This window comes from Pituophis catenifer, unplaced genomic scaffold (assembly GCF_029215685.1).
Source record: "Pituophis catenifer annectens isolate HBS135680 unplaced genomic scaffold, rPitCat1.0.hap2 SCAF_6, whole genome shotgun sequence".
Taxonomy (NCBI): domain Eukaryota; kingdom Metazoa; phylum Chordata; class Lepidosauria; order Squamata; family Colubridae; genus Pituophis; species Pituophis catenifer.
In genome coordinates, this window is record NW_027256886.1 from 20,177,182 (window position 1) to 20,196,875 (window position 19,694).

General features: G+C 37.7%; 1 protein-coding gene across 1 annotated transcript in view; it reads left to right on the plus strand.

The window, feature by feature from the left end:
- Window positions 1–809: 809 nt before the first annotated feature.
- PPM1L (protein phosphatase, Mg2+/Mn2+ dependent 1L) overlaps window positions 810–19,694 on the plus strand; it is a 50,028-nt gene continuing 31,143 nt past the window's right edge. Inside the window, exon 1 of the mRNA XM_070946001.1 lies at window positions 810–940. Within this exon, the coding sequence (XP_070802102.1) occupies window positions 904–940 (37 nt within the window). The 5' untranslated portion in view covers window positions 810–903. The remainder of the gene's footprint in view (window positions 941–19,694) is intronic.

The following is a 19,694-nucleotide window of genomic DNA, read 5'->3' on the forward strand; positions in this document are numbered from 1 at the left end:
AAAATTTTTCTTGTGTCCACCTCTCCTGAAGTACCTTGGCATCTTTTGTGACATTCAAAGAATGTCTTACCTTTCAGAAAGGCCCATATTTTCTGTAGCCCTTTTTTTTTTCCTGAAACTCTTTTGTGTTGATAAAATAGAAAAGTTTCAATGTTGGCAGTTGCTTCAGTATATTTTAGACTTTGTGGAGACCTGATTTCTCAATCTGACAAGTGAAAGAAATCAAGAATAACCTAAAGAAAATGCCTAGAAGTACTTCTAAGATTGGCTGTGATTTTTTTAAAAAAATAGATATATAGGTTGCAGTTTTTAAATTCTTGTATGTCATGTTTGCTGAAATCCTAAAACTACGTCTTATGTATACGTATATACCAGTGGTGGGTTTCAAATTTTTTTACTACCGGTTCTGTGAGTGTGGCTTGGTGGGCATGGCAGGGGAAGGATACTGTAAAATCTCCATTCCCATCCCACTCCAGGGGAAGGATACTATAAAATCTCCATTCCCTCCCCAATCCAAAGGAAGGTTACTGCAAAATCCCCATTTCCTCCCGATCAGTTGGGATTTGGGAGGCAGAAAATAGATGGGGGTGGGCCGGTCAGAATTTTTACTACCGGTTCTCCGAACTACTCAAAATTTCCGCTACCAGTTCTCCAGAACTAGTCAAAACCTGCTGAAACCCACCTCTGGTATATATACGGCCCAAAAGGTAATATGGCACATAAAAGTCAACTTTGGTTTCTTTCTCCCCTCTTTCTCCTCTGTAGTCAGCAGCAGAATATGTGAAGTCCCGCTTACCAGAAGTCCTAAAGCAACACCTTCAGGATTATGAGAAAGATAAGGAGAACAGTGTATTATCCTATCAAACCATCCTGGAGCAACAAATTCTCTCAATTGACCGAGAAATGCTGGAAAAATTGACTGTATCCTATGATGAGGCAGGTATGTTGATTGACAACTTAAGTCTGGCTACAGTTTTGTGGCTCAGTTCCACCTAGCAGGTATTTTTACCTAGGTATTCTTTGAAACCAGCTATTTAATGATGCATCATAACACTCCTTTCTGTATTACTCTCATATAACAGAAGCATTATTACATTAATGTGTCTATATTTTATTTTACTTTGACATTCTCCATGCCAAGCATTGGTTGGTATATTCAACCAAGCAGATAGAATGCTGAACTAAATAGTATACTTCCTTTTTAAAAAGGGTGTTGACTCTTCACATCATTAGCATAATCATTATTTTTTTCCATATTGCAGAAAAATAGCGATTTCAGTAGAAGTCTCCAATCTTTTTTGCTTGTTTCATTTAACCAAATCTCGTTCATTTCCTATAATGTCAATTCCTCCAGTCAACACTGAAAAGGAGATGCTAATTTGGTGCAATATGTGCTGCATATTTAGAATTCACATTATTCTGAAGAGATCTTGCCTTGTTAGTCACCACTATATTCTCTGTGGATGATAGTGAGATTATTTGCCCACTTTAATTTTTGGATTTTTTTAAATTAAAAAAATATTAGAATATTGCATGCCCCAAACTAAAGTACCATCCACAAAATAATATATTTTCCTAGTAATGCCATACTGAAATATTTTGTGCCCCACCCAGAAAAAAAGAGAAGTGTAATGTGAGATGGCAGGTAATATTCTGAGAAGTTTGAGGGGATGGCAGGAAGCAGCCACCTTGTTTCGCTTCTCAATATTTGTCTTTGAGATGATTTTTCACACTATGTGTGACAGACATTTTGTGTGAATATTCATGTTTCAGAATTTCAAATATACTGACATACTTACATGCTCCTCATCCTATTTGTTTCCAGTCCCGAAAAAGAGTACAAATTGTATAGGGAACACAAAGGGGATAAAATAGGAAATCTTGTTTACACATTATTCACATTTCTTTATACCTTTCTAAACTTGCAAACCATCTTTGTTTCTTCCATCTGGGGAACCTGGATTCTCTTCTATATAATCTACGGTATCTTCTATAGAATTCTTTCCATGACAGGAGTTCATTCTGGACATGATGAGGGAGATAAAAATGCTAAGGAAAGGTATACATTCTTATTTTCCCTCTCGTAATTTTTAGTACCACTCAAGTATGCCATGTCTTACAATACCATCCTTGAATCTGAAATTCTTATGTCAGCTCAGTAGTGATACAGGAATTTCTCATTTAACACCGCTAATTGGGACTGGAAACTCCATTGTTAAGTGATACCATTGTAAGATGAAAAACCATGTGACTGTACCACTTAGGAACAGCAGGGCCAATTGCTATCATTAAGTGGGCAACACATAGGTTATTAAGTGAGGGACCTCACGTGACTGTGACTTGCGACTTACTGCCAGCTTTCCATTGACTTTACTTATCAGAAGTTGGAAGTGAAGGTCACAAATGGTGATCACATGACCATGGAATGCCGCCAGAGTCATAAATATTTCGGATTATTTATAGCTACAACTCATTCAGCACCATTGCAACTTCAAATTTTCACTAAAGAAGTGGTCATTCAACTAGGGCCACAGGTTTTTCAAGTTTTGATACAAAAAAACATCTAGGTTATTCTTTTGGATAATAATAAGAAACCTTTTTTAAAAAAAATTGCATGCTATGTGTCTCCCTTTACCTATTCCACTGTTTTGAATGTTGGAATGAAGAAGGAAAATTATAGATTCGTTATATTATAAAGAATGACATTTAAAAATGGGAAGGAATGTTTTTGCCTTCACTCAAAAATGTTTATGCAATAGAAAACTTGTCAAAGATTTTTTTCCACAAAAAGGTAGATTTTAATGCTGAAGTAAAGCAATTAAATATGAGTGAAGACCAACTGTACGATAAACACAAAATATATATTTGTGCTGTATACTTAAAAAACACACCATTAGAACGGTGGGTATATACTTTGAATGGAAGTCCTGTATTTATATCTATAATGAGGCTGAGTGACAGACTTGGCATTCTAATCAAATCTCTTGTTTAGCTTTAATGGTGCTACCTGTTCTGAAGCACGCCTTGATTGCGACTGCTGTGCAAAGAAGTGTGTGTTTTAAAATAATAATGATAATAATAATAATTGCAGCAGATGTTCGTGATTTGAACTCCCCCTATCATTCAGCTTCACGGCAATTCCAAAGGTAACATTTCCTCCTGTCACTATAGATTTCAGTGCTTTATCAACACCCTTCATTTTAATGAGAAGGTCAAACCGGTTTCAGATCTTGCCTGGTTTGTGAATAGATAGACGACTGAGGATGGGCAGGAGATGCCGTTGTTTTAAAATAAAGCAAATTATAGCTCTTTCAGGTGACAGCATAACTCTTTCCATTTGCATCAGCAGGATGGTAAAAGTACATATCTTTTGATGCCTCTGAAATACTTAACATTTATAATCACAAGCAGCTGGAGTTTTATTAAGTCCCAGTCAAAACTCTTGTCTATGAGGGATCTGTTATGCTGTGTAGAGCACCACGTACCTGGCCTGCAATGGTAGCCCACTTCTGATAGCATTGAAGTCTTGCAAACTGGTCCTTTTTTTGCTTCAAAAACTGTAGAAACTTAGTGGTGCAACGTAGTTACCATGAGGATATATGGATCAGAGGTGGGTTTTAGCAAGTTCTGACCAGTTCTGGAGAACCGGTAGTGGAAATTTTGAGTAGTTTGGAGAACCGGTAAATACCATCTCTGACTGGCCCCGCCCCCATCTATTCTCTGCCTCCTGAGTCCCAGCTGATCGGGAGGAAATGGGGATTTTACAGTATCCTTCCCCTGGAGTTGGGTGGGAGTGGAGATTTTACAGTATCCTTCCCCTGCCATGCCCACCAAGCCATGCCCACAGAACCGGTAGTAAAAATATTTGAAACCCACCACTGATATGAATGCAAAATTGCTCTTTGCTCTTGTAGGAAATAGCTATATTTGACCAAAACTCCAAGCTCCAAAATAGTTAGATTTTATTTCAGATGCAGATTTCAGATTTGATTCTCATGTTATAGAACAAAATGACAAGGTTAACATGATTCCCACAGGCCAAGTTTTGTTTTGCCAGAGGAAAGTAGAAAAACAAGGCAATCCGAACTATTTTGCTAGATATTACTTGTTGTGCCATATATATAATCCAACTGGACTGGCACATGAATCTAACAGTGTATGTGGTAGGATAGCCTTTTCTAGTGTCCTTAATGCATCTGACAAATTTAGGAGGCCAAGCAGTGAATGCAATCTTGGCTTTTTATAGAGGGAAATAACTAGGAGCCATTGCTTTTTGTCCAACGCATGTGCTCCCTAAAATAGTTGCTTCACTGTTAAATATTAGAGTAGACTACCCTGAGAGAGTTTCTAATCTAGGTTTTTTTTAGATTGTGTTCTATGGAATCGTAGAATTGTGGAAGAAATTGGTGGTGTTCCATGAGAAATTGTGAAATGTTCCTTTCCTTTTTGTTCTCCCCAACTTGGTTGCATTTGGGTACAATTTTCCCCAACAAACCCGAACTTCCTCTGCTTTGCTCTCTGAACTTTTTGGGTAAGTGTTGTAGAAGTCAATAGGATTAGACAACTTACTCAGAGTGGCACCTTAGTCTTCTAGTTTTCGCATAATGGCGTCATTTCACACATTGTGTAAAGTTCATACTTTAATAAGGACCAAACCAGGGGTGAAATCCAGCAGGTTCTAACAGGTTCTGGAGAACCGGTAATTTTGAGTAGTTTGGAGAACCGGCAAATACCACCTCTGGCTGGCCTCAGAGTAGGGTGGGAATGGAGATTTTGCAATATCCTTCCCCTGCCATGCCCACCAAGCAATGCCCACAAAACGGATAGGGAAAAACTTTGAATTTCACCCCTGAACTAAACCATAGATTACATTTTAATCACAAGTTGCCTTTAAATACCCTGTTCCCCCCAAATAAGACATCCCTTGATAATAAGCCCAATTGGGCTTTTGAGCGCATGGCAATAAGGCCAAGCGCTTATTTCAGGGTTCAAAAAAATATAAGACAGGGTCTTATTTTCGGGGAAACATGGTCCCAATTATAATTGCAACTACCAGCATCAGTGGTGGGTTGCCCCTGGTTCGTACCGGTTCTATAGAACCGGTAGTAAAACCAGCAGGAGGCTCCGCCCACTGACCCTGACGTCATGAAAATGCTTTGCGCATGCACAGAAGAATGTGTGCACGCATGAGCGAAGCGAGCACATGCGCACGGGCCCATTGCGAACTGGTAGTAAAGATAAGTAGAACCCACCCCTGACCAGCATGTATTATAAAGTAAAGTATTTTGGAACTAAAGGGATTTCCTGATCTGATATGGCATGTGAATCTGCTGTTCATAGAGAAACAAATCTGAGTTCCCACCACAAGGTTCTTCAAAGTGTGTCTTTCTGTCACGGGGTCCACCACAGCCTCTTTGAGTTCAAGGAGTTGGCTCGCTGTCTCAGGCCCCACATCTCCACATGTGCCAGAAATCACCTAGGTCCTTAGAATCAATCATTGACTGAAAATTATTTCATTGAAATGTGAATGTGATAATACAAATGGTAACAATAAAGTTCAAAAAATGACAATAATAAAGAGATCTTAAGAACCGTGCTACCTTTTTCAGTATGTCCTGACTTTTAAGACTTCACATTCATTTGCTGTTTTCTCCATTGCATGTCCTTGCTCTGCTTTTTGACTGAAAAGAGAAAGTTACACAACCAAATATTAACCTAGCTTTCACAGTCAGAAAACTCTTATGTTTATTTTGCCAAGCTGTTTCCGCTAAGCCACTTAAGAATCTGCTCACCTACTAGTGTCCTTTTTCCTTGGTTGAATAAGAACACAGAGTAGGAACTTCATTCTGTACAGTTTTACTAAATACATGATTTTAAAAGGACAAGATTACTTGAGCGGAATTAATTGATTTTGAAAGGTGTGTGTGTGTGTGTAAGAGAGAAAGAAAGATATTAGTTTTGGTTTTATGATCACTTACTTTTGGAAATACAGAACCAGCATTCAAAAACTATATGCAGTTCAAGTCCATAAGAAAAATATGCATCAATTATAGAAGATTATTGTAATAATACCCATTGTTGTATTACAAATAATCTAAAGCATAAGGGTTTTTTTTGAAGGAAATGCCAATAGAGTTGAATTTCAGATATTTTGATCACCTTTGTGGACAACAGTGCGGCTATATCATATAATATAAATAATATAGATTAGTCCTAACTCATTAAAATTTCAAGCTCATGATAGAATAACTTCAAACAACCTTACTGAATCAAATATAATTTCGGTTAGATTTCTCTTCTATCATTTATATCTAGCATTTTATGCAATGCATTTATATTTATTAATTTGGCTGTACAGACATACCATATAAAGATTAATATAAATACCGTCCACATTCTTGATAATTCTCCTTGAAAATCTTTTCCATTAATAAAAAAAAATACATCAAAGCTATCCAGCAAAATGAGCTCCACTAAAAATAGGCATGTGTGTTGACAAGATTTATAAGTAAGTAAGCTTTCCAGGCCAAGAATAACAGATGGATTCAAATCATCACATAATGCTTAAATCCTGTCATTTTGCAAGTGGCATTCTCAAGATAATTTGACCTAGGAGGGAAGAACAGCAATCAAGTGAAGCAATCAAAGTCAAGTATCCATGGATTCATGCATAAACAGTAAAATAGAGTTCATCCTCAGGATACTATTATTGTATGTGAATGAATCTTTTGTTCACTCCATTCCTACTTTAAAAAAATGGAAATGGATGTTTTCTTTCACTTTGCGGTTGCCCTGGAAGGTTCATGAGTGGACACAACTTGTGTGCATAATACTAAACTATAATTTACAGTCACATATGAAAGAAAAGAGGCTTACAACTTTTGGATGCTGCTCAAGATTGAATCAATGACTGCATTAGGGAACTTTGTCTCATTGGTATTTTCAAGATTCGAGATATGTTCACAGAGCCAAAAGGAGATACGCATGAACAAATTTAGAGGTAGAGGTAATGAGGCAGCTGCACATGGAATATTTTCTTTCATGAATTCAACAGGGGTTTTGCTCATCTCTAATAGAAGTTCTATAGGATCTGCTGAGTTCTTCCTTCTTTCCATCCGTCCATCTGTCCGTCCTGTTTCTTAACTCTTAACAGGCATACCACAATTAGCCATGCAGAAACATATTTTTTAGAGTATGGAACTACACGAAAAATGTGTACACAGAATTGTTCTTTTGCATTTTGGAACAAAATCCATCTAACAAGAATATTAATGCCTATCTTGCCTTCCTTAATGCTCTTCTATAAAACACCATTCCTGCATCTTCTGCTGCTCTGAAGAAGTGCAGTTCGGCAAGAATTGGAATCTTTCAATCAATTGGAGGCATATTTTGCAAAACTCATGATGGAAGATTCAGTCTAATCTATGTAGGAATGGGCAAGGATGCCTCTTGTAACACAGGATCTGCCAGTTAACAGTTTCTGTAAATAGAAAAGGAACTTTTTAAAAAGTGTTGCCCAATTTAGTCAGTCCTTTTTATTGTATTTAAATATGTTCAAATTGTGTTTCTTTATTTATGAGTCTGAAATAACATGCATGCATCGAATCTGTCATTAATAGAGCTGCTAGTTTAGATTTGTCAGTATTTACTTAAAGTAATTACCAGTTTTAGGAATAAATATGCTAGGCAGATGCTGAGCTAATGCTAATTCTTCATCTGGATTGTTGCTTAGCATCTGCCTTCTGTAAACAAATTTACTATAGAGTTACCGTATTTTTCGGAGTATAAGACGCACCGGAGTATAAGACTCAGCTTAGTTTTTGGGGAGGAAAATAGGGGGAAATAGCCAGACGAATACCAGTATTCATCTGGCTAGCGTCCTTAGTCTGGTCAGCTTCAGCACATTAGTTTGCTGGTTTTTTATCTCCTGCTTGGGGATAAAAAAAACAGCTTCTAAGGCACAGCTGAGAGGAAGCAGCAATGAGAAAAGCAGGCAAAGCACAGGGAAATCGCTTCATTCGGCTAGCGCCTAGTTAAAGCTGAAAAAAAGCTTCTAAAGAACAGCTTAGAGTCAGAGCAAAGCATGGAGATCCCTTCACTCACTAGCACCTTGTTAAAGCACAGCGGAGAGTTGAGAGAGCAGGCAAAGCTGGGAAGATTGCTTCACTCGCTAGCTCCTCGTTAGCGACTCGTTAGGGCTGAAAAAAAGCTTCGAAAATTTGGAGTATAAGACACACCCAAATTTTCAGCCTCTTTTAGAGGGGGAAAAAGGTGCGTCTTATACTCCGAAAAATATGGTAATTCATTTTGGATGCACATTCAACAATGCTGCTCTAGAATATCAGTAATTTACCTAAAATCTGTATTCCAAAAGATTCATTCTGCCTTTCCTCTTTATCTCCAGCCCTTGAAAGATTCAAATCCAGATTTAGAATGATTGCATTTTATGCATTTTTGACTGACGCAAAGATTATGTTGGCCATAAACCCCTTACAGTGGCTTTATAAATACACAAAGGAGATCAATTTCTTTCAGTATTTATGAAGCACTGTAACGTTTCTGTTGAAATAATGAGAGTGGAAAACACGTTAAGTTCAGATGTCATCCTCGCAGATCAGCAATTCATCTCCCAATTCCCACCACCTCAGTGGATATTAGCAAAAGCGTTTCAGCAAAAATAAGCTCCAAACTTAAAAATGGAGAGGAAAATGAATCAGAAAACATGGGAGCTAGTACATCTGGCTTTTTTTTTTTTGCACATAGTTTGTTCAGGCTAGCTTAGTGAGACATCACTTCAAAAATAAATAACCCCAAATGGAAGAATTCTAAAATAAGAACAAGACTACTCTCCTCAAGCAGATTAAAGATGCTACCTCTGGTGATGGACTATTATAGAGAGCCAACTCTGCCATTTCCCAAATACAGCCCTGCTAATCTGCTGCTCATAACATCTGTTTTATTATGCCTAAAATACCTGACTGTCCAGAGTGCTAACTATACCAGCAGGCACAGTGGTGAAATCCAATTTTTTTTTACTACGGTTCTGTGGGCGTGGCTTGGTGAACGTGGCAGGGGAAGGATATTGCAAAATCTCCATTCCCACCCTAATCCAGGGGAATGATACTGCAAAATCTCCATTCCCACCCCACTCTGAGGCTATCACTCTGAGGTGATATTTGCCATTCTCCGAACTACTCATAATTTCCGCTACTGGTTCTCCGAACTACTCAAAATTTCCACTACCGGTTCTCCAGAACCTATCAGAACCTGCTGGATTTCACCCCTGACCAGCACCTATAGGCACTGGAATACTGGGTACTGGCACTGGGTACTCAGATTGGCAAACAGATTTCATAACCAACTCCAGCTACTGGAGCTACACATAGAGAAAGATTTATAGGGGGAAATGATGATATCTAATTGGTAGCTAATAGTGGTGATTCTACCACAACACTGGATAAAGTCGTTGCAGATGAATATGCATGATGAGTGACAGCACCAAAGAAAGCTGTAGTTCTTCCTTTTAGAGAAGGAAGCTTACGTGTGAAGTTCTCATCAACTTCTGGTAGGTGGGATCTACTACTTCAGAATTTATAAAAAGCTTTGTTTAAAATCTATATATTTGGAACATACAAGCTTGGGAAAGGTTTTTATTTAGCTGTTCCTTCAGACTCCTTTAGACTCTGGTCCAAAAGCACTTAGGTGGGCTTTATTTAGACCTTGCAAACTGTTTGTAAGACAGCATGTACGCCCACACCTGTAAAATAACCTTTGGGAGGGTCAATTTTATGTCAGCCTGGACATGGATGTCTTCTGGTTTGTTTGTACAGCACTAAACAATGATGCTTTCATTCCTACTATAATTAAATGTGTATTTATTTCTGCAGCATTCAGTGATTCTTTAATCCGTGCACTTGAAATTAATTTATGTGGTTTATAAATCTGTTGGGTGTTTGTAACTTTCACATAAATCATATTCACATGAACCATTAGTTAATAACTCCACTGAATACTATGTGTGTGATTTGGGAGTTGAATCCTGACCATCTATTCGAAATACTTCTCCTTTTTTCTGGACTAGATCAATTCTCAGACATTGCCCTTCTAATATTCATTATCTCTTCCGATTTCATTTTTCTCTCATAATATTTTGCCAAGATTATTTATGTATCTGGCTACCAGTGCTGTTTGCTCACTAAGAACTCTAAGAGTAGAAAAATGTGGGTGGCCAAAGATTATATTTAGAATTAGGAGCTAAGTAAGAGCCACCATGGGAAGGGCTGTATTGTACAGTAGAGAGATCACATTATGCACATTTCTCTCTTTTTTTTCAAGAGGGAGATATGTTCTTAGAGTATATTGCAAGATAGTTTATGTATGTTCCCTATTTGTAGAATAAAAATGCCTACCAATTTATTACCAGAAGCACCTCCAGAAACCATGATAAAAATGTCTTAGTAGCTACATGTAACCCTATAGCTGCAAATTATAAACTATCAAGTGTACTTTTGTAAAGTATACACAAATAATTGCATCATGCTAACCTTTCAGCCTTATCTGGTTTTGCATGCAATTTAAATTTAAGATCTTCCTAGAATATCATGAAAATCACTGATAGAAGAGTTTTTAGATATGTCTAGTACAAGGGTCGGCAACCTTAAAAACTCAAAGGTCCTAACTGGAAGCCCCCAATTCAATTCTGGAGCTGACTGGAAGTCTGGTTCCCCCATCATAGAGTCTTCTCCTAGCACGGCGTCCTTTTTCCTCTGCCTGTCCTAACCGAAAGCCCTATCAGACCAGCAACAGGGAGCCGCAGCAGAGGGATGAAAGAGCCACATGCAGCTCCAGAGCCGTGGGTTGCTGACCCCTAATCTAGTAGAAGGTGTTTTTTTCCACTTATGACTTCTCAAACAACCTTACTGAATCAAATATATACTTTTGTATTAATGCTAGAATTAAAAATGAGAAATAGTTTAGATGTATTTTTATGATCTCAAAAATGATGTTGAATAAATAATTGCAGGTAAGATTGCAAAGGAGAGGTTTTCACGCAGAGCAAAATTAAAAAGGACGTTTTTATTGAGTATGACAGTTTTGATCAAGCAGTAAATAACGAGATCTTCAATTTGTACTTTGGTGGCTAATAAATAAACAATCTAGCCATCTTCCACATTATAAAATTCTGCTTCCTTGTTCAAGATTAAAGCAGCTGCAAGAAAAACAGCTGATGGCATTACACTTCTTTTTTTCCAGGAAAGTTCGTTTTTATGTCCAAAATATGGTATTATAGATTGTGACTAGGGGTGAAATCCAATTTTTTTCCCTACCGGTTCTGTGGGTGTAGCTTGGTGGGCATGGCAGGGGAAGGATATTGCAAAATTTCTATTCCCTTCCCTCCTGGGGGAAGGATATTGCAAAATCTCCATTCCCACCCCACTCTGGGGTCAGCCAGAGGTGGTATTTGCCGGTTCTCTGAACTACTCAAAATTTCTGCTACCAGTTCTCCAGAACCTGTTAGAACCTGCTGGATTTCACCCCTAATTGTGAACCAATCTAGAGAAATTCTGCTTTGGCAAAGGAATATTATTAACTACAATGTAATGACCTATGGAATTTTGTTGTGTTATGAATTGACCCAGGTTGGCATTTAGTAAAGCTTGGTAATGACTCAAGGGAGGATATGAATCACCTACATGATATTTTGTTTGCCAGAGCATCAGCTATGTCAGCACAACTTGACATATCTAATATTAGATAGTGATGTTCTATAATGGGACTCCAACAGACAGTGAGCATTGGACATTCGTGAAGCTCTATCAAACACAAGATGTCACTGGATCTTTGAGAAAATTAGTATTTATCCTAGTCAGAAAAAATAGAAGGAAAAGATTCGGCTATCTTGTCTGAGGGAGGGGCGAGGAAATCAGATATTTTCTCCTATTTAATCTTCTGTCAATAGTCGTTGTGTTGGTTAGAGGTAGAATATATTAATATCCTGGGTATTATCTGTTTTGGATCAGGTAGGAAATTGTGAAACATAAGCACAAATAGTTTGCATGAGACAGTTTTTCTCTCTTCCTGTTATAAAAGTATATTTTTTCAGTAAAACAAGGGAATTGTTAACTTTATTATTAATGTAATATTTATGTTTATTATTTGATTCACACACAAATTCAAAGAAACATTTTTTTTAATTTTCCTGAGTCTTGTCCTAGAAAATAGTTATTAATATCATTTCCCTTAAGATATAAAACATTGAACTATATAACATTCTAGCTTGTTTGTTGAAAAGGTGAGGGTCAAATTGGATGAAGAAGATAAATTAAAATAATAAAATATTGATTACCATCTCCATCCCTGTAAAGCTAAGCAAAATCTCCCTCACAAAAATTCTGTTTTGCTGTGAAACGGTGCGTCACAATTGTCTTCATACAATGATCCTAATACAATATATCATTACATTTCCTTTGCAAATGGACTGGGCAAATGGACAGAACAGATAAGAAATCCCTAGACAAATTTACAAGCAATATTCTTTCAGTCCCGTTTTGACAAAAGTTCCCATGATACAAGTACAACGTAGAGGCAGTATTGAAACAGTGACCAGGATTGCTAGGGCATTGTGGGAGAAAAGCAGGCAGAGCTGAGGTGGCAGAGTTAAATATGTCATAATCTTAGATTCCTTACATTGCTGCAAACAAGCCAAGTCCAATCTGTCTTGAATTCCATTGATCCTTCACAAGGGTGGGTTTCAAAAATTTTAGCAAGGGGTTCTCTGGCATGGCCATGGTGGGCATGGCCTAGTCAGCCTCCTGCACCATGGCAGGGGGGCTTTTTGCCCTCCCCGGGCTCCGGAGGCTTTCCTCAAGCCTCCAGGAGGGCAAAAACAGCCTCCCCAGGCTCCAAAGGCCCTCGTTTCTGGTCTTCTCGAACTTCCAGTAGGCCCATTTTTCACCCTCCCTGAGCCTCCACACACGCCATGCACTTACTTGCATCCAAAACAGGCCACGTGGGGACTCCTGGGAGGGGTGGGCGGAGCCAGCCAGGAGTGAGATTTGGAGGTTTTCCGAACTGCACAGAATCTTAGCTAGGGGTTTTCCTGAACCCACAGCAGCCCATCCCTGATCCTTCTCTGGCACCAATTTAATACTGAACTTTAGTTGACTAGATTCTGGTTTATAGACGTGATTAAATCTTCTGTACCACAATTCTTTTGCCTGACAGATATGCCTAATTGTCTCCTTTACACCAAATGTCCCCTTGTCCTTGGATTGGTGAACAACAACCACTGTGTCCCCATTCAGCATTTAATCCACTCTTTGTGGTACCACACTCTCATTTAAGCTGTACCAGATGTTATTCCAAATTTGACAACAGCATGACATAAAGTCAGATATTGGATAATTTAAGATGGCAGTGAATGGCATGAAAATAAAGGATTGACTCCTTCAAAAACCTCTTTTCAGGCAGATTTCACTCTGCAGCATCAGAGCAAATGGGCCCTTTTGATACGGACACCCTTGGGCAGCTCCTTAGTTACCCCAAACCCAGATGCCAATTATGGCAATAACGTTGCTTTTATTGTGACTTTGACTCACTCGGTCACATTTCTGAATTAGATTACACAGTCCAAATTGTTTTCTGCTGCTTTTCAAAGAGCTCTGGTTTAGAAACTTCTATAACAATTTCACACGCTAATAGGCGGCTTTTCTCCAGTTGTTAAGGACTTAATGTAAGCAGCCTTTGTATTGAAATGCCCTGAAGCCAGTAGGAGAATGGACAGTTATTTATGACTCCCCTGATGAAATTAGTTGCTTATCTGATAGGTGGCTTTGTTGCTTGATGTCTCCTAGTCCTTCATAAAGCCTGATTGCCAGAGCCCAGGGGTAGCATGTCTGTAGCTGAAACAATTTGTCAGATGTGATATCCCAAACGGAAGGGGATTTTTCCAGCAGATGGGTGCTGCTCACCCTGTAGCTGACTGAATAATCAAGAGATGTCTGCAAGGACTACAAACGAGGCTTTATTTATACTGTTTGACATGAAACTGCTAATTAAATCCCTTGAGTTGACTCAAGAACTTACCAGCTGAGACCATGCTTGAGATGCTTATTGAAAGCCTGGAGAGCAAATGTGTCAGCACCACAAGAATCCTCTTGACTACTTTAATATTTATCTTTCTCTTCAAACACTGCGATCATTGTTAGTCTTCAGTTTTACAACTTCTGTAACCCTAAATGTTCTGATAAAAATATCAATTTATTTGGAGCAGGATCAAAGCCTCGGCCGTCCAAGCTTTTTCCCAGCTCCGTTTCAGATGCTACTGATATTTAGTGATAGCAATAGCAATAGCACTTAGACTTATATACCGCTTCACAGTGCTTTACAGTCCTCTGTAAGCGATTTACAGAGACAGCATATTGCCCCCAACAATTTCAGAAGGATGGAAGGCTGAGTGAACCTTGAGCCTGGTGATATTTGAACTGCCAAATTGCAGGCAGCCAGCAATCAGCAGAAGTAGCCTGCAGTACTGCACTTGTAACCACTGTGCCACAGTGGCTCAGGTGATATTTAGTGATATGGGTAAAATTAAATGTCTGGTTCTACAAATTGGATAAAGATTGAGAGGGTGATTTTTTTTTTTTAAAAAAAAGGGGTCTTCTAAAAATGTAGCGATATTTTTTCTTCATACATACATTTACACAAATGCACACACACATACACACACCATACGCACTCATACGCTACAAATATATTCTACTTTCATCTCACCCTTTTTTCTTTGCCTTTTTATTCATTCCATAGAATTTCACCAAAATGCTCTTTTAGTCAAGCTTTACCAGAAGTAGTAGGAAAGAATTCTACCCTGTTCCAACTATCTTAAGAAGATAAGAAAGAAGGGAAGATTTGTTGGCTGCCTATGAGGCAGAAATAGGACTAAGGGAATTCTATTAGATCAATTTTGGTTCTCATAGCAAACATTTAGAGGCCCCGGTCACTGTTCTACCAACTGCTCCTCACCCTGTGTTTCAAGACAGTTTCAAACTGAGTCATCTTTTTCAGGACTAATACAGTTTAGGAAGAACAAAGTATGTAAAAGAGGGGTAGCTCATTTTTATTTTAAGACTTATTGTATAATGGCACGATGTCTCAGGCGCAAGGACTCAGGAGCACTCACTGAGTTCAAAGCACTGTTGAGCTTATTGCTACCTATATACAAGAATCTGGCCAACTGACAATCAAAGCCAAATTGGCACTAGATAAGGGTCAACAGAATTCATGGAGGGCCGGAGTTCAAAGATTCTAAACTGATGACACTTTTAACCCTACGTTCCAGCTAAGCCTGCTCATCTCCTACATCATGTAGCTTCTTGTATACATTAACATATTATTTTTCCAGAAATTAATACGCAAGGTCCAGCTGTGTTTGTGTATTTTTTCTGTGCCCTTCTTTCTATATACATAGGGAATAAGTCAAGTTTTCAGTGAGGCAAATACTTGTGGACTTGTGCCCACTGAAAAATCTTAACTGATATAACTGTATATAAACTTATTTGCCTGTGTATTTTAAAATCACATCAGAATTAGAATTGTAAGTACCATATTTTTCAAAGTATAAGACACACCTTTTCCCCCAAAAAAGAGGGTGAAAATCTGGGTACGTCTTATACTCTGAATATAGCCCTGCCCAACCTCTGAAATGGAGGTTTCAGATGCTGAAAAAAGCCTCTGAAACGGAGCTTCAGAAAAAAAGCCTCTGTAATGAAGCTTCAGAAAAAAAGCCTCTGAAACTGAGGTTTCAGAAGCTGAAAAAAAAGCAAGGCACAGAGCTCACAACCAATGAACCTGTTGCTAAAATTCACCTTTGATTGGAGGTATTCCGGGAGGCCAATCCACCCACCAATCAGCTTTTTTCTTATTTTCCTCCCCAAAGACTAAGGTGTGTCTTATACTCCGGTACGTCTTATAGTCTGAAAAATATGGTAATATCCAGGAAAATAGATGTCCAAAACATTATTACTACTGTTATGGGGAGCACCACAAGCTTTTAAAAAGCCTTTCTCTTTGGTCCTTAAAATACAGGTAGTCCTTGACTTACAACAGTTCATTTAGTGACCGTTCAAAGTTACAACAGCACTGAAAAAAGTGACTTATTACCATTTTTCACAGTTACAACTTTTGCAGCATCATGCAGCATGGTCATGTGATCAAAATTCAGATACTTGGCAACTGGTTCATATTTATGACGATTGCTGTGTCCAGGAGTCCAGTGATCATATTTTACTATTTTCTGACAAGTAAAGTCAATGGGGAAGCCAGATTCACTTAACAACCGGGTTATTAATTTAACAGCTGCAGTGATTCACTTAACAACTATGGCAAGAAAGGTCGTAAAATGGGGAAAACTCACTTAACAAATGTCTCATTTAACAACAGAAACTTTGGGCTCAATTGTGGTTGAAAGTTGAGTAATAACTTCTTTCTGTAGATTTATATTTAAATAAAATTACTATGTGATTATTGATAGGGCTTTCATGACTTAAGATTTGGATGGGAGAGGGTGAAAAGGAGGTAACGGGGGAAGAGAAATAACGGGGATGAGAACTACCACTACCTCCCCCCCCCAAAAAAAACCCCATAACCCTGTTGTCAGCGTTCCTGACACCTGTTTCATGTCCTTGGTGTTTTCATCTGTTTTATGTGGATAGAAAACATTCAGCCGTCCACTCCCGATGGCTACTGTTTTTTAAAATCCAATTGTTACTGGGAGCTGCAATCTCGTAGTTGCTCCACTGCATTAAATATGTTCAGAAATTAAACTAAATCATAAGCCAAGGTTTGCAATCATCAACCATCCACAGGGGCTTGATTTGAACAAACCAAACTTATTATGGTACCATTTTCTATTGCCCTGAATCTAGGATTCCATACTTTAAAAAAAAATTAAATTGGCCCTTGAATGGTTAACAAGAGGGGTGCAGCTGTTGTCTGGAAAGTGGGTGAGGCAAAAAAGAAGGTAATAGGGCAAAAAAATGTTTTATGACTCGTTACATTTCATTAAAATTAAATTAATTAAATGCATTTCATATTAATTTGTGTGTGTGTATGTGTGTAATAGTTGGCCAGTTCTAACATTACGCACATTGTAATTCAATAATGAACAAGGAATTTGGGGGCAAACATCAAAAAAAAACTTTGGATAGGACGCATTTTACCTGAAATTATGGAAGAGATGCAATTTCAATTTATTGAAATTGTTGAGAATGTATCTTCAAGTGTCAAGTCCACCCTTCAGCAAAAAATAAAATGCAGAATACAGTTGTTTTAAGTTGTAAGAGTTTCACAGTTTGTATTTCTCTTTTCATTCTTTTATTTGTGGTTCTATGCATTTTATATTACAAAATGAATCTGTAATTTGTTTGTTAAACTGCCTAGATGACAGATTTTTAGACAGTAGGAAAATACTTATGACTGCAGATTGTGCCATATGCTGTTGGTTATGCATTCTATAATTCTCAGAATTAATAGGAAGGGTGGCAGAAATGAAGTTGAAATAAACCATGTCAAGGAGGCATTAATTTCACTGTGATTGTTTCATAACACATTGTTGCACTCTATCTATATTCTATAACAAACTTGAGAATGGAGAGGGTAAAACTCATTCTTTGGAATAATGTTTTCTTGTATGTTGGGTTGTTTGAGTTTTCCTTTTCTGTATAACTGATGTTAACATTCTTTGAGTGTGTAGGAACCTCCTATTATTAAAAGGTAAAGGTTCCCCTCGCACATATATGCTAGTAGTTCCCAACTCTAGGGGGCGGTGCTCATGTCTGTTTTAAAGCCGAAGAGCCAGCACTGTCCAAAGACGTCTCCATGGTCATGTGGCCGGCATGACTAAATGCCAAAGGTGTACAGAATGCTGTTACCTTCCCACCAAAGATGGTCCCTATTTTTCTACTTGCATTTTTTACATGCTTTCAAACTGCTAGGTTGGCAGAAGCTAGGACAAGTAAAGGAGCTCATCCCATTACATAGCACTAGAGATTCTAACCGCTGAACTGCCGACCTTTCGATCGACAAGCTCAGCATCTTAGCCACTGAGCCACCGCGTCCCACTTTTGGCAAATCCTTTGGGATTTTTGAATTTTGAATTCTAAGGCTCAGGTTTTTTTTACATCATAGACTGATTGAGATCAACTATTCATGAAAAAGATCTTTTGAAGGCATTGTTTAAGTAGGTCCCAGCATCATTCTTATTTTTTAAAAGAAAAAGGATCAGGCTACATGTTACGCAGAAAGATCATTATGGAACATTGATTCCTTTTCAGTATGGGAAATTGCTATTCCAATTAAAAATTAGGGGAAAGTGATGGTTAATTCATTTATTGCTTGTAAATATGGTGCTCTAAATTCTTCCTCATGGAGGGATTTCCAATGTGTGAATGTTTGGAACTCTATACAGAGAATAATAATTTGTGATGGTCATATAAAAGAGGGAATATATTAATTGAGAAAGGGTATGTGATTTCTTAACCTGGATTGCTTCCTTCCCCATGTCTCAACACTAAGTCACCTTCTATCAAGAAAATACAACAGATGGCAACCTACAGTTATTTATATTTCTTTGTAATAAGATTTTTATGTCTATTTTCTAAAAATAAAAATAGTGTTTCCTCTAGAAATTGAAAAGTGGAGAACAATTTATTTTTTTAATAAAATAATTTGGAAGCAACTCTATAAAATCTGTAAAGAAAGAACATTTCTTTCATAAATAAGTCTATATGACTAAGCATATTATAGATACATATTTCTCACCCAATATGGACTTTATGATTTAGCAGTATTGGTTACAGATTTCTAATTTTACTGCCAGGCATGATATATAGATACACACACACAACACACTATCATACACTAAAGTGTCCCAGTGTAGGATCTAAAGCCTTAATATTTTCTGCCGTGGAATTTATAGCCTTCTATACCCATGCTCTAAATAACTAATATAATCCTATATTTTATTATGTGTTACCAATCCTTCCAAGATCTTGGACATCATTTTGATGCAACTGATGCAAAAGCTAAAGGCATAGACAAAAAAAATTAAATATGTTTGCAATTGTGGTTAAAGTCCTGCTATTTGTGTGCAAACATTAGGATAAAAGAATCCCAAGTAGTAACAATAATGTTTGCAATGTTCCCTTTGAAGTTTGGAAGAGCCCCATAATAGGCTGCCACTTGATTTTTTGGGGGGTGGGGGCTTACAGACTCCCAAGTCTTTTTTGAGAAGGACCCAAATCCAGAGCTATTCTGTTAAAAATTTTATTACAGTGATGTTGACTGTATGCTACTATTTATTTGCTACTATTTATTTAACAAATCTTTAGACTTTGTCCTATGACCTTTAAATGCTCTAAAAAGGGCAAACAGAATTCCTCATTTTTCTTCAGAAACAAGTAGTAGCAATCACTTCCTAAACAGTACTGAAATTTTGCAGCAACACGTATATTACTTATTTGTTTACTTATCCATTACATTTATATCCTAACCCAACCCCAAAGGACTCTTGACAACTCATGATAAAATATGCAATTACAGTTAAAACATCCACAATCACAATAAAATTAAAACATAAAATAATACAAATAAACAACCCAATCTCCCACAAGAGGAGCTGTATAAGAACATTGTTCATA